The sequence below is a fragment of the Nylanderia fulva genome, unplaced genomic scaffold (genome assembly GCF_048542155.1).
Source record: "Nylanderia fulva isolate GAGA-0341 unplaced genomic scaffold, ASM4854215v1 Scaffold95, whole genome shotgun sequence".
NCBI classification, from domain to species: Eukaryota; Metazoa; Arthropoda; class Insecta; order Hymenoptera; family Formicidae; genus Nylanderia; species Nylanderia fulva.
In genome coordinates this window covers 296,631-311,890 of record NW_028191079.1, presented here as the reverse complement: position 1 = coordinate 311,890, position 15,260 = coordinate 296,631, and the positions used below count along the sequence as shown (strand labels likewise).

Below are 15,260 nucleotides of genomic sequence, written 5' to 3'. Positions count from 1 at the left end.
AAATAAAGACACTTTTATTATATAATTCGAACTCAATCTATCGATTAAGTCTAGTATAAACTCGATTGCTTCAGCCATTATTGAGGATTCGAAATATTATAAAGACTCAAATGTCCGACTCGCGTTAAGATACACGGTGTCTCCGCTACGCCCTTAACTGGTCGCGAGACACTACCGTGTCTCTTGATGGATAAGCTCGTTAAATAGAGAGTCGCACATAACCCTTAGTCCCCCCCCCGTACCAAAGGTCGAGGATAGTGTAATGCATTTTCTATACGCTAAAGAAAATGGAAGCTTCTCATTTCCTCCCTGCACCTTCCACCTCGGAAACTATTTCAGAGATTTATGTTCTTACAATTAGTTTTAAATCAAAAATAGATTTTTGTGTGAGTTAGATTTTTCGTAAGATATTTAAATGATATTCTTATATTATCATTTAAATATCTCGAATACATTTATACAAAAAATCTGTACAGATCGCTGCAATGCAATTATTTAATTGTAAATTGTAAGGTGTTTCCAAACTTGTGGAAGATACTGTTTATTTTGCTATTCTTCAATAGTTTTTCTTAATGCTACAAAATGCCACCATCGATAATAAAATAACCATCATCAATAATATAACTTGCTTAAAATTGGATTATAAACATTCTCTAAATTTGAAAAGAGTTTTTACCTCTTATGACTGGAGCAAGATTGGTACGCAAGGTCAATATTGAATGAGATAATTGACTGTTTGTTGCTAATGCATTCTCTTGTATATAATTTTCTGGAATTATTACTTTAGATACAATATCCGTTGGATAAGATTGAGTAATCTGAAATCATAATACAAAACATACACACATATATGTACATTGTATATCATACACGTTGAGCAAAAAGTATCGGACCGGCTAAATATATCAGCATTATTGAATCCTATATCAAAAACCATAGACCAAATTAAATGGTTTAAAAAAGGGACTTGATGGTGACCTTGAACTTGCCCTTAAGATCAAATTTAAAGGTCACTTAAAGGTCAACTCAAATTTTTTTAATTGAAACCCCCATTTTTTATTACATAGTCTTGTAGTTGAAATTGAGTCGTTTGCAAAACACTATAAATGTTGTTTCATCAAGCACTTTTCGAGTTATGAAACTTCAAAGTTACAGTGGTATATAATTAGTGGTAATTAATAAAGTTTTCGGTAATCATACTTTAATCTTTTTTTGCACGGAATAATAGAACCAATCAATTGGTGTAAAAAAACACATAGTTGCTTATAAAAAAAGTATGCATGTTGAATATGACATATATTCTTTTTAAAACAATTATCTGTTTTCTTATCTGTATACTTAATTGATTAATCTTATTATACTGTGCAGAAAAGTATTAAGGCATGATTATTGAATATTTTACAAGATATTTTACATTTTATATAAAAAAATTGTTAGTTTCAAACATTTCCCAGCAAACACCGATATATAATTGTTACATTGCTATAATAAAACAGAATATAACAGGTAATAACGCGTACGTTACATGTAATATCCATGTTAGTTGTAATTTCCCACTCATAGATGTAACATTTCAATATAATATATATTACATTGTAGTTATATTGTAATTATATACCAAATAGCACATTGATGTATTGCTAAGTCAGTGCTATCTTGGGATATAATGACAATATAACTACAATGTAATATATGTAATATTAAAAATGTTACATCTATGAGTGTGGGAAATTACAACTAACATATACGTTACATGTAACATGCTTGAGTATATAACATTTATATATTGTGTTTGCTGGGTTATAACTCAAAAAGTACTCCATGAAAAAATACTTTATTATAAGGTTTTGGAAAGCTGTTAAAATAACCTACAAGAATACGTAATGAAAAATAGGTAGTTCCATTTAAGGGTCTTCTACAATGGATATCATAGGCTGTAGTCGTAAGAAATTAACAAATCATAGTCGATTATTTCAAAAATAATCGATTGTGATAGGTTAATTTCTTACGACTACCACCTACGATACTCCATTGTAGAACGGCCTTTAAAGCTGTTCGCACATACTTTCCGTAAGACGTAACGTAAGGTTTTGACCAATCAAAATTTCAACATGTTGGAATTCTACTGCTACTGTTACGTTTTACGGAACGCGATTGGTCGAAACTTTACTGTTATGTCTAATGGAAAGTATGTGCGACTAGCTAAAAAATTGAAGTTGACCTTCACGTGACTTTCAAATGACTTTTTAAGGTCAAATCGTAAAAAATATCCCTTAAAAGTATGTCCAAATATATTGTAACTACCTCTTACTCTAGTTTAGTAAATACTCAGTAAGCAAGAAATATTTCATCAACATTTTATAATATTGATTTTATATAAATTTTCTAAACATTATGATATAATGTTGTATAAATATGTTTAAAATATTATTAATTAATATTCTAAAAAATAGTTTAATTAATGTTTTATAAATGTTTTAAAAATATTATTTAATAACAATGCTCAGAAAAAAAATTAATAAAATATTTTAAAAACGTTAATTTCAACATTACTGAAACCTCTAAATCAATGTCAAAGTTTGTTCATAATGATGTTGCATACCTAGCAAACACAGTATATAAATGTTATATACTCAAGCATGTTACATGTAACGTATATGTTAGTTGTAATTTCCCACTTATAGATGTAACATTTTTAATATTACATATATTATTATACATTGTAGTTATATTGTCATTATATCCCAAGATAGCACTGACTTATCAACACATCAATGTGCTATGTAGTATATAATTACAATATAACTACAATGTAATATATGTTATATTAAAATGTTATATCTATGAGTGGGAAATTACAACTAACATAGATGTTACATGTAACGTACACGTTATATTACCTGTTATATTCCGTTTTATTATAGCAATGTAACAATTATATATCGGTGTTTGCTGGGATACATTAAAAACTACATATTTGACAACAATAATAACGTGTAGCAATGATTTTTTGCTTACTGGGTACCCTACTCAATTTTTTCAGATTAACATAATTCAGTGAACAATTATCGTATCAAGTCCCGCCAAAGCGCATTTTAAAGAGAAAATTTTGAACTTTTATGCGCTTTTATATATATCCCATTGAACCATGTCAATTGATTCACTCTGTGCAATTAGAAAAGGTCAAGCGGGGAGCACACACTTTTGTATAAGCACATAAGCATATGCATAAGAAATTCAATTGGTTGCTCTCCGCTTAAACCTTCTATTAATCAGTTTTGCAGAATCTCATTCTGTCAAACGCTATTGCAAAACTGATCATTTCACGTAATCAACACTGAATCTTTTCAAACTGCAAACTTAGCTTTCGTGTTTTCGAAATATTTATCATAATTATTTGCTGCGTGTTATAAGTATTCAGAGTTTCATAACTTTTTCTACTTTTCTACTGCTTTTTTTAATCAAATGTTGTAAACACCTTGTATATAATATTCAACTATTTTGAGACATTCAAAACTTGTTCCAATAATACCTGTGCATCTAGAATAGCCGCTGTTCGATGAAGTACACCATTTTCCGCTTTTAGGCCCGCTATTTCTGCTTTGCAGCGTTTATATACCGTACTTTTAGTTTTCAAACGATTGATATATTTTTTTAATTCCTCTGCTCTAGGAATCGATGTTTGTAATAAGTTCTTTGAATAATCTTGCTTTTCTTTTAATCGTAATTGTAATTCCTCTAAAGAACTTTCAATCTTCTCTAAACGTTCAAGAGCATGACGTTTCATATTTCCAACAGCGGCAGCTTGTTGTCTAAATGGCTCCATTTTATCAATATCGTTTTTAGATATCTGAAAATAAATGTTTGCAAGGAGTAAAACTTTTGCCAAATAATAATATTATCGTAGATATAATTCCTTATACAGAGTGTAAAACATATACATATATGAAACACATCATCTTTGCTGGCTAATTTAGAGATGATTTTTTCTTAGTGAAAATGCCGAGACCAATAATTTTCAACTTATAAATAATTGAAAAAACTTTTCGCAAACTAAATTTTGAATTAAAATATTAACAAAACTATGTTCTTCAATTAATTTCAGATAGAGTTTACTTTAATTCAATTTTAATGTAAGGTTTAATTACAAAGTTACAAAGATACTTTATGGCAAAAATTGAGAACATCCAAGTAAGTAATGACTTTCTTTGACATTTTCGTAGAGGAAAAATTGGCCAAAGAATCTGATGACATGCTTCATTTATATATTTTTCACAGGATCAGTTTTTTTAAATAATCGACCAAACTAGCCAAACTTTGTTTATTCAAATTACAAGGTTTCAACCATGGTTGTGGTCCTTATCAAGTACAAAATTCTAATGAAAAGTTAACTTAACTACAATTAATATTTTTTCAATTACATTCTGTATATTTGATATACAAAGTGAGTCTTTTAATAAATACACGTAAATATCTCATAAAGTAAGCAAGATTTAAAAAAATGTTTTATATACAAAAGTTGTAGGGCTCAGAAAAGGACATCTGATAATAAACTTGAACCTAACCTTGGAGTCCAATTTAGAAATCATTTCAAGATCAACTTAAGTTTTTAAAATGAAACTCCATTTTTCATTCTTGTAGCTTATCTCGAAAGCTTTCTAAAACACTATAATGAAACATTTCTTTATTAAGTACTTTTTAAATGATAAAGGTTTAAAGTTAAAAATTTTTTACATAAAATGTAAAATATCTTGTAAAATATTCAATTTTCGTAATCATGTCGGTAATCATACCTTAATACTTTTATGCACGGAATAATGAGACCATTCAATTGATGTAAAGAAAACACATAATTGGCTTATATAATTAATATATAATTATAAATGTATATAATTTAACATATTTTTTTAAAAGCAATTACGTCCCATCAAACACAGTATATAAATGTTATATACTTAAGCATGTTACATGTAACGTATATGTTAGTTGTAATTTCCCACTCATAGATGTAATATTTTTAATATTACATATATTACATTGTAGTTATATTGTCATTATATCCCAAGATAGCACTGACTTATCAATACATCAATGTGCTATTTGGTATATAATTACAATATAACTACAATGTAATATATGTTATATTAAAATGTTACATCTATGAGTAGGAAATTACAACTAACATGGATGTTACATGTAACGTACACATTATATTACCTGTTATATTCCGTTTTATTATAGCAATGTAACAATTATATATCGGTGTTTGCTGGGTTTTCAATGCTCCGATTGACGTGGAGTGCTTCGGTGCGTGATTGTTGAGATGATATAAAATAGTGTAATGAAAAGAAATCGTTCAAATAAAATAAACTAGTATAATTAATAAGGCTTTGCATTATAACTCCCGCGAATCAAATTAGCGGAAAAATTGATCGGTGTTGTATGAATTTTACTGGCGTGTGCAGAAGGCATTAACTCATTTGTCCATGAATAATTTCAATCAAAATAAAAAAAAAAGAATGACTAAATTAATCAGAATTGTTTAAAATGCGTTAATAACGGAAATCATAATGCAAAGCCTTATTAATTACACTATTTTATTTTATCTCGACAATCTCTTTTTATTACACTATTTTATATCATCTCAACAATCACGCACCGAAGCAGTCACGTCAATCAGAGCGTTGAAAAAAACAATCGACTGTGTTACTAACAATCGTTTTGTTTTGGGCAGGGTTATATGCAATCTCAAACAATTGAAGCTTGATTAACTTCACACAGGTAAACTCGAGTCCGCTCAAGGCCGCACGCGAGTCTATGCGAAGCTACAGAGTACTTGTCTGCCTAACAAAAAAATTTATAAAAAATTCCCAAATTTTCTGCGTAACTTTGATTTAGTCTTAAAACTTTTCTAATATTCCCCAGAATATTCCCTATAAATTTCAAAAAAAATAGAAAATGAAGTTTTTGAAATATTTAAATTTGTATGTATTTTTTTACTCTATTTGTTCAAAAATATTATGAAAATTTTTAGTAATTTTTTCCCTAAAATATGATCAAAATAGTGCATTTTATATTTAATGAATTTTTTTTCTTAGACGGTGTCTAGACGAAAAAATTCATTGAAAATTTTGTAGTTTTTATTTTGCACTCTAATTCAAAAACGCTACATTTATTATAGAAACGCTCTTACATGAGTAATATCACTTGTAAAGACTTGTTAAAAAACGAACTGCCATCAAAAATAAAAAGGTCGAGGTTTAACCCCTGACGAGTTGGCGTGGAATGCCCCCTATGTAATGAAAAATAGCAAGTTCCATTTAAGAAATTGAAGATGATCTTTACGTGACTTTCAAATGATTATACAAGGTCAAATCAATAATACCATATTATGTTCCTCTCGAAGTAAAAAAACTTTTGTTTAAAATATTTTTTACCATATTGCTTACTATAATCTTACTATAATCTTTATATATTTGAGCGTTTTTTTTCACACTTACTTTAGATTCTATTAAATCTTGTATGTTTTTTAATATTATATCCAAGGCATTTCTCATGGTCAGAATTTTATCTGGACCTAAGTAAGAATATTCCTTGACCATCGACAAAGCTTTCATCCAATTTTTCTTTGCGTTCAATTCAGATGGAAGTTTTTCTTTCACAATCGCAGATTGCACCGTTACTTCTTCTGTTAAATGTTGAATTAATATTTGCGGTGTGAGTCCAATGCTATCGCGTTTCGATGCGTGTAACTCGCGTTCAACTCGTTGAAGGGAATTCTAAATAATAATAAGAATAATTATAAAGAAAAGTACAAATAATATATTTATAGAAATAAATTGTAAGTATTATGTATTTCGTAGAGTGTTCGATTTTGCAATGTAAACTTTTTAAAGCTTTCTTTATCAATAAAAATCTTTATATTTTGTACATGTTTTATATGTACATATATCACTTCATAGCTCAAAATTGTCTTTTTATATCTGCATATTTATTTTCATATAAATAAATGATTTTTGCGTACTTTTTTTATATAAGTAGAAATAAAGTGATCATAACGTTGCAGTAGTTGCACGAAACATTAATGCTGCATTCAGTAAAAACTCTGTCAACGAACGCATCAATATAAAAAATTTAAATCTGGAGACAAAAACCTTCACAAATGACAATCGTAGATCTGAGACTATTGTTGATGACATTAAAGGTAGAGACATTAAAAGTTGAAGTAAATTTACATCAAACTGTTAGAAATGTATAAAATAATTTTTACTTTGATTCTTATTTAATAGTATATTAGCTAACACGTGCGGGAAATCGTAAATTGGCCGAGAGTTTGGCGCACGAGGCAAAGCCGAGTGTGACAATCCGCACGATCGGCCGATTTATGACCCGCACATGTTGGCTACGATATTTTGTGTGACCGGTGCGTGGAAAGGGAGCCCTTTCTAAAATCCCATCATGTGCGTAAAAAGCAACTTTTCGCCGGTTGCACAAAAAATATTATATTTCTTAAAATTTTTTATTAAAAAATATTTTTAATACAAAAAAATACGCAAACATCATGTTTATATTTATATTGAAAATAATGTTGAAAAAAGTACATTCGAAATCAATTAACTGAAGAATAAAATCATGCAGATATAGAAAGGCAAATTTTTAGCTTTAAAATGATATATAAAACATGTACAAATATAAAGAAATTTATTGACAAAGACAACTTTAAAAAGATTATGATTAAGATAGAACAATCTAATATAATACACTGTCTGTCCAAAAAATTCCGGGACTGATTTTTTTTCCCGGCTTATAAATGATGCCATCCGTTGACAACTGCGGATAATCTTTTAGTAACAACTCAGCTGCGTATACGTGCATTTTGAGTACCCAATTTCGACCATTCTATAATAGGCTTGTGAATTTTTTGTTTTGTTGTCTATAAAAAAATATTGTGATGAAATAGAGAATAGTGATCAAATTAAATTTTTAAATCGGTAAAATGGTTACGGAAATGTACGAGTTGAAAATTGCTTATGGTGATAACTGTTTATCATCAAAATGATGGGCGGAAAAGATTTTTTCTTGCACGATAATGCAACAAACCTGATCTAGCTTCGTATGACTTTTTCCACAATTCAAATAAATTCAATTGCACATAAAAGATGAACGTTATGACAACATTAAAGGTATTGAAGCCAATGTGATGTGCAAATTAAGGAGAATTTCAAAAAAAGCATTTTCAAACAGCTTCCAATGGTTATATAAACGTTTTAAACGTTGTATGTTGGGGGAGACTATGTAAAATACTTAAAATTAAAAATAAATCTAAATCACTAGAAAGGCGTAAAAGAGCCATACGCGGTTGTTACTGCGCACATTTCCAACGAAACAAAGTTTTCGTTGGAAAATAAACCGTGCATAAGGCACGTGTTATTCTCGGTATCTTTTTAAGCGATAATCCCGGAACTTTTCGGACAGATGGTGTATGTTCACAAAGGTTCTATTTTTTGCAAGAAATATGTACTTGTAAATTGATAATAGTATCTTTCTCTTGCTCCTTTTCCAATATTAAATCGCGTTCTTTATCTCTTTCTATTCGTAGTAATCTGCAGGCGTTCAATAGATGAAGAGCAGGTTCAGCCTTTGATTTGATTTTACCAATACGCGCAGTCACTGCCTATATTTAGTATTATAAAAAATACCAACATTATGTATATTACAACAAATACCAATATTAAAAATACCATTATTACAAATATATCAATATTAAATACCAATATTATAATAATAATAAGAATTTTAAAGCTCTTGATTTTAAATATACTACTAAAAAAGGAACTTTTTCTATCCTAAAAATTACGCTATTTTTAAAATTTTCCTACTTTTTTTTACCGAGTTGCACGATTTGGTGACTAAATCTGTATTTTTCTGAACAAGAAAAATGTAAAAAATTTGTAATATCATCGACACCGCGTTAAAGTTAATATTTCAAACTTTAAGATGCTTTTTAATTTTCAAATAAAAGGACGTAATTCGCCAGTCTTTTTAATTTTGTATACGATGATTTCTCGTCAAGTATATCGACATCGTCTCTAAACAAATATAGATTTAGTTTAAACAAAAATTTTAAATAAAAATTTTTTTTATTTTAAAAATAAAAGCGATTTATATAGGCAAACTGTATAGTTTATAAAACATGAGTAGAATTTTTGGAGAGCAATTTTTTTATTGGGGTACAGAATGTCAAAAATATATAATATTAAAGAACAAAACAATGTGACCTTTTTTTAAAGCACAAAACGGAAAGATAAAAAATTTTTTAAAACACAGAACGGAAAGATAAAAAAATTTTTTTAATTACCAATTTCGCGTCAAAGTTAAGCTTCAAGATGCTTTTTAAATTTTCAGTTTGCGATGATTTTTTGCCGAGTTTCAGTAGTTCGAAAATAGCAAAATTTTTAGGATAGAAAGTTTTTTTTTAGTAATTAATGTAGGAATTATATTTTTGTACAATTATACAGAGTGTCCATAGTAATAATCACTGGTTCTCTCATGTGCAGATTAAATTAAGAGAGTTTTTTTATTGTTTCGCGATCTTCGCAAATTAATGAGAAATTAATTTTCATAAAAAAATTTAAATAAGAAATATTTTTATCGGCTCTCAGTATTAATAATAATATAAATATAAAATTTTTGAAGTTCCATATATAAATTAATCTCGAAACTTACATATGGAGAAATAGGCGCGAAAAATATAGGTCCGAAAAGTCGCTGAAGTGGGAATCGAACCCGCGTCTTTCACTTTCCGGGCGACTGCTCTTACCAACTAACTTTTCGGACCTATATTTTTCTCGCCTATTTCTCCATATGTAAGTTCGAGATTAATTTATATATGGAACTTATAGTAATCTCAAACCAAGAGATACAGTTCCGAAGAATTAATTTTTCGCGCTTGGGCTCTATGAACGAATTTAAAAATTTCATATTTATATTATTAAAAAAATTTAATTTAAAAATTAAAAATTAATTTAATTTAAAAATTTCTTTAAATTTTCAATTCTGAAAAAATTTTTTATTTAAAAAATAAACCAATTTGCGTAACGAGAAACACTATTGTTTTATCGGACACTCTGTAATTAAAATTTTTATCTATTAATTACATACTTCTTTTTCCTTTTCCATTGCTTGTAGATCCGTTGCAAGTTCGACAGCAGTTTCAACATTCTACATAAATAAGAACCATTATTTGTATGTAACAAAAATAAAAAGAACCTATATACTCCTACTGATACGCATATACATCTAATGATTACACACCTTCTTTCCTATTTCTCTTTCTTTATGAACTGTCTTAAATTTATCAACCAAGGACATGTACTGTTCGTATAAAAGAGATATTTCCGAGTCTCCTAAATATTCTGGTGGAATTTCTATCTAATAAAAACAAATTTTTTCTCTATTATGTACAATTATACGTTGACAATTTACTACTTTAAACGTGTGTTACGTTTGATGAACAATTTCAATATATTACCTTGACAAGAAAGCGTGATAAATACGCTCTTTTCTTAACCATATCAGTATGCTTCAAGAGCCATGTCAATATAGGATGAATAATTTCAACTTCACCTCGAACTAAACCTTGTCTAAAAAATTTACTTTTTATGGGTTTCTGTACGTAGCTAGATGTATTAAGTATAAATTACATGCATTCTAATTATATAAAAAATATTTTAATAAATTTCTTTACTTTAATAAATTTCTATTCTATTAAAATACGGATTAAACCTGATATAATTAAATATGTTATAATACAAAATCAAAAAGCTTTAAGATATTAAATAACTAAAAAAAAAAAACAAGAACAGGTTAATTAACATTTTTGCCGTATATCTTTTTTTTAATTAATTAAGTTCAAATTAATTAAAATAAAGTTTAATCTAAAAATTGAATGAATTTGTTTAAGTATTTCCAACGTAGAACATGGAAAAAATAAATTGTCACTTTTGAAAATGTCTTAAGTAGAAAAAATTAAAAGTTATTGTATACGTATTGTATATAATGGTCCGTACAATTTTTGAGACGTTTTCGAGAATTAAAAAAAAGTAATATAATGAAAATTAATCTATGTTACGCGCAAACTATCACATGAAATAAAAAAATTTAAGAAACTTTTCATAAAAAAAATCAATGTCACTTTGAATTTTTTAAATAAACCATCATATATTTTTTATATAAAACAATTCTTCATAATATTTTGCATAAAAAGTTATAATGGTAAAATTGTCAAAAAATGAATAATTTAAGAAATATTTGATACTTTAATTTGACATAATCTTACTTAAATTATAAAGTATATATATATATATATATATATATATATATATATATATATATATATATATACATATATATCTCAAAAAATATTCATTTTCCGATAATCTTACTTCAATACTAAAGAAAACACATAATTACTTTTAAAAAAAATATGTAGCTATAGGGTATAATATAGTTGTAAATTATATTTTTTTACAAATAATTGTATTTTTGTGTTACACCAACTAATTCCTTTCATTATTTTATGCATAAAAGTATCGAAATAAGATCATCGAAAAATAAATATTTTTCGAGATCATTCGAGATTTTATAATTTATGTAAAATTATATCAAAATTGAGTATAAAATATCTCTACTAACTATTCACTTTTTGACTCACCTTTATAATTTTTTATGCAATATATTATGAAAAATCGATTTATATAAAAAATATGGTGATTCCATTTAAAAAATTCAAGATGATATTAATATTTTTATAAAAAAAAATTTTATTTAAATTTTTTATTGCATATAATATCTTGTGTCAAACATGATTTTCACTATTTAAACGTTTTTTTTAACTGTTGAAAACGACTAAAAAATCATGTGTGAACACCTTGTATGTACGTAGTAGCGTCAAAAAATTCCTAGAATAGATATTTATTTTATAAAAGAACTGTAAAAGAATATATTAAAAAGTTTTATATTATATGTTTCCTACAAAATAATATCCTTCGGCAGCTGCACATTTTTGTTAACATTCATAAAGTTAGAAACATTTCTGGAATCCATTCTTATTATTAGAAATCTTCAGCAGTTTCATCGCTTCAGCAATGTTGTCAATATTTTCAAAAACTTTATAAACGTTAGCAAAAGTGTATAGCTGCCGAAGGAAATTACTGTAAAGAAAACATAATATAAAATTTTAATATACACAGTTTTTGTAAAACAAACATATTTCGGAAACTTTTTGAAGCTACTATGTGTATATATGTATATTGTATATTTATTTTACATTCTATATTTTTAAAAAATCTATAAAAAATATAATTTGTACTAAATTATGTATAACACCTAAATGTTACGGGATCCACATCAGGCTGATAATTAAGTATTCGAAGAAGTGTTAAAATATATATAGATTGTTCTTCCGCGGAATCCAATCCAATATCAGTATCTAAACCATCTTGTTGTTGTATCTTCATTAGAACATCACATAATATCTATAAAAAATATATATTAAACCTGAAGAAAATGCTACAATAAATAATAAAGCAATTAGATACCTGCAATAAATCTTCAGCACTTAAGGCATTAAATCCAATTATATTGTAATTTCGTCTTAATAATTTATTTATTTCTGTCACTATAAACTTCACACTTTCACTCATGATGCAATAAGGTGCGTATTATTACTAAAAAGAAAATGTTTTCTAAGTTATATTACACATTTGACACACTGTAACGCTATATAAATGGCCGAATCCATCCAAACTGACATATGTTATGCTTTCAGTTGTCCTGACAACACAACGTACTATCATAATATCAATATATCGCGAATAATTATTATATCAATTAAAAGAAACATATAAAAAATATATTTTTGATTGACGCATAGTATATGTATATAAATGCCTAAATATAATAAGAATATTTTTTAATATCATGATCTATGAATATTTATAGCGCACGAATATTTTCATTTTTTTTTAATTCCTTTAATTCTTACATAAATTAAATTTCGAGAATTTTATAAATAAAATATAAATATAATTTAAAAAAATATGAAATCTAAGGCTCTTATATTAAATATATAATCTTGAAAGGCTATGAATGCTAGATGGAATTAAGAAACCGCGCGCAGTTTCTTTTCTTTTAATAAGTGTATATTTTGATTAAATCTATAAATGTGTAAATATATGTCTCGATCTCTAGATTTGATTCGTACGAAAAAAATTATAAAAATACAAAAAAATTACTGATATAATATAATAGTTTTTCAATATTATATTATTGTTATTTAATTCCGTTTGATCAATCATGATGTTATACAGAAATGATTACAATATAAACGATATATATATATATATATATATATATATATATATATATATTACATGTTACATGTTTATGAGTGAAATTACAATTAGCTATAGTAGCTTCTCAATAATACTTATAATCTTATATTATCTATAGTATTCAGTTTTGTTATAATCTATATATATATGGTATATCATTTACAGGGAAATTTACTCGGATTCCTTGTAAACAAATCTGCTAAAGAATAGTGCGAATATAAACGCTGTAAAATTTTAAGCACATACAGAGAAAGAATATATCCCAAAGTTGATGTACTACTTAATTGTTAACGACACATTTTTATGATCTTTTAAAAACGACTTTTTCTCATCAAAAATATCGAAGATCAGTTTTTGCAATTTCCAATTTTTACCATTATATATCTCTGTAACTAAGCCTTTAATTCAAATTCTATTAAACTTCACCTAAAAATAACTAAAGAAGTAATTGTAATCTTTTAACTTCACAAAGATTAATTTGTGAAAAATCCTTTTTTTTTCAATCGTTTATAACTCAAAGATTATAAATGTCTCGACATTTTAATTGAGGAAAAATCATCTATTCTCTAATCTAAGGAAAAACAATCGATAATCTCAAGAATCTATCATTAGTAGATGATATACTAACTTTGGAATACCTTAATGAATACAGACTGAAATCTGTTAAGAATATAATTATGCGTTATACAAGGAAACTCACATAAAAAGTGTTATGTACGAGTCAATAATACTAAAAATATTTGTCGAATCAAAAAATCGTTCATGAAAAAGTTTCATGTATTCGAGGGATCTTTCTAACTACATAAACATAAAGTCGCATCTGTTCCTTCTTCAAGTTTCTCAACTTTATAATTTCATAATAGAACGCCCTATAAAATGTTACATGTTTGGTTCTAAAGAAAATAAATCAGTAAATTTTATCTGAAACATTTGTTTAAAAAATGTTTCCATCAAAAGTTATAAGCATTTAAATATTAAAAATAAAGTGCATTTTTTCGAACTAATGATAAAACAATAAATTAATATATGTTGAGAAAATTTAGTCGAACATGGTCTATTGTTTTAACTAAGGTCGCTAGAAACGTTGAATATTGCGAGGAATCGATTTGTAAAAAAAATTCTATATAAGCATTATAGGTACTATCCGCGTTCAGTTCCTTAAGCCTTTAATTTCACATTTATATTTAATATATATACAGCCTTGAAATTCTTATTATATAATATAAAAACAGGAAATCTATATCAACTAATAAAACTTCATTAATAAAATTTCAACTATAAGTGCAATATGATTATATAATACAATATATTACTTTATTTTAATTACTTCTTTCCATATTATTTTTTATTTTTTTATAGAAAAAATATCGCACGTTAAACTTATTAACGTACTAACTTGTAATATATTTTATTTTTGACAGTCAAATATCTCGATATCATGTAATTTTAGAAAAATATGTTTCAAATAAAAGTTATATAGTTTCAAGGGGGACATAAAACGGTGACAATAATTTGACCTTGGCTAATTGTTTGAAGATCATGTAAAGGTCACCTTTAATTTCTTAAATGGAACTACCATATTTTTTTATCGATTCCTTACAATATTCTGCATAAAAAGTTATAAGAATAAGATGGTCAAAAAGTGAAAAGTTTACAAGATATTTTATATTTTAACGTGACATAATCTTACATAAACTATAAAATGTGTCATAAAATATTCATTTTCCAATGAAAATATGTAATTTACAAATAGCAGTTACATATTTTATTTACTTTTTCCTTAAAAACAATTTTCTTTACATTAATCAATCCCTCTCATTATTTTGTGCATAAAATAGATAAAATTATCGGAAAATGAATATTTTA

The 15,260-nt window shown here is 26.6% G+C and overlaps 1 protein-coding gene across 1 annotated transcript in view; it reads right to left on the bottom strand.

Moving 5' to 3' along the window:
- LOC114931294 (intraflagellar transport protein 81 homolog) overlaps positions 1-12,868 on the bottom strand; it is a 30,917-nt gene extending 18,049 nt beyond the window's left edge. The window contains exons 1-9 of the mRNA XM_029303272.2: positions 12,600-12,868; positions 12,388-12,536; positions 10,532-10,643; positions 10,315-10,431; positions 10,162-10,221; positions 8,522-8,674; positions 6,501-6,779; positions 3,533-3,850; positions 677-818 (exon numbers count right to left, since the gene is read on the bottom strand). Coding sequence (XP_029159105.1) covers positions 677-818; positions 3,533-3,850; positions 6,501-6,779; positions 8,522-8,674; positions 10,162-10,221; positions 10,315-10,431; positions 10,532-10,643; positions 12,388-12,536; positions 12,600-12,704 — 1,435 coding nt within the window. The 5' untranslated portion in view covers positions 12,705-12,868. The remainder of the gene's footprint in view (positions 1-676; positions 819-3,532; positions 3,851-6,500; positions 6,780-8,521; positions 8,675-10,161; positions 10,222-10,314; positions 10,432-10,531; positions 10,644-12,387; positions 12,537-12,599) is intronic.
- Positions 12,869-15,260: the final 2,392 nt, after the last annotated feature.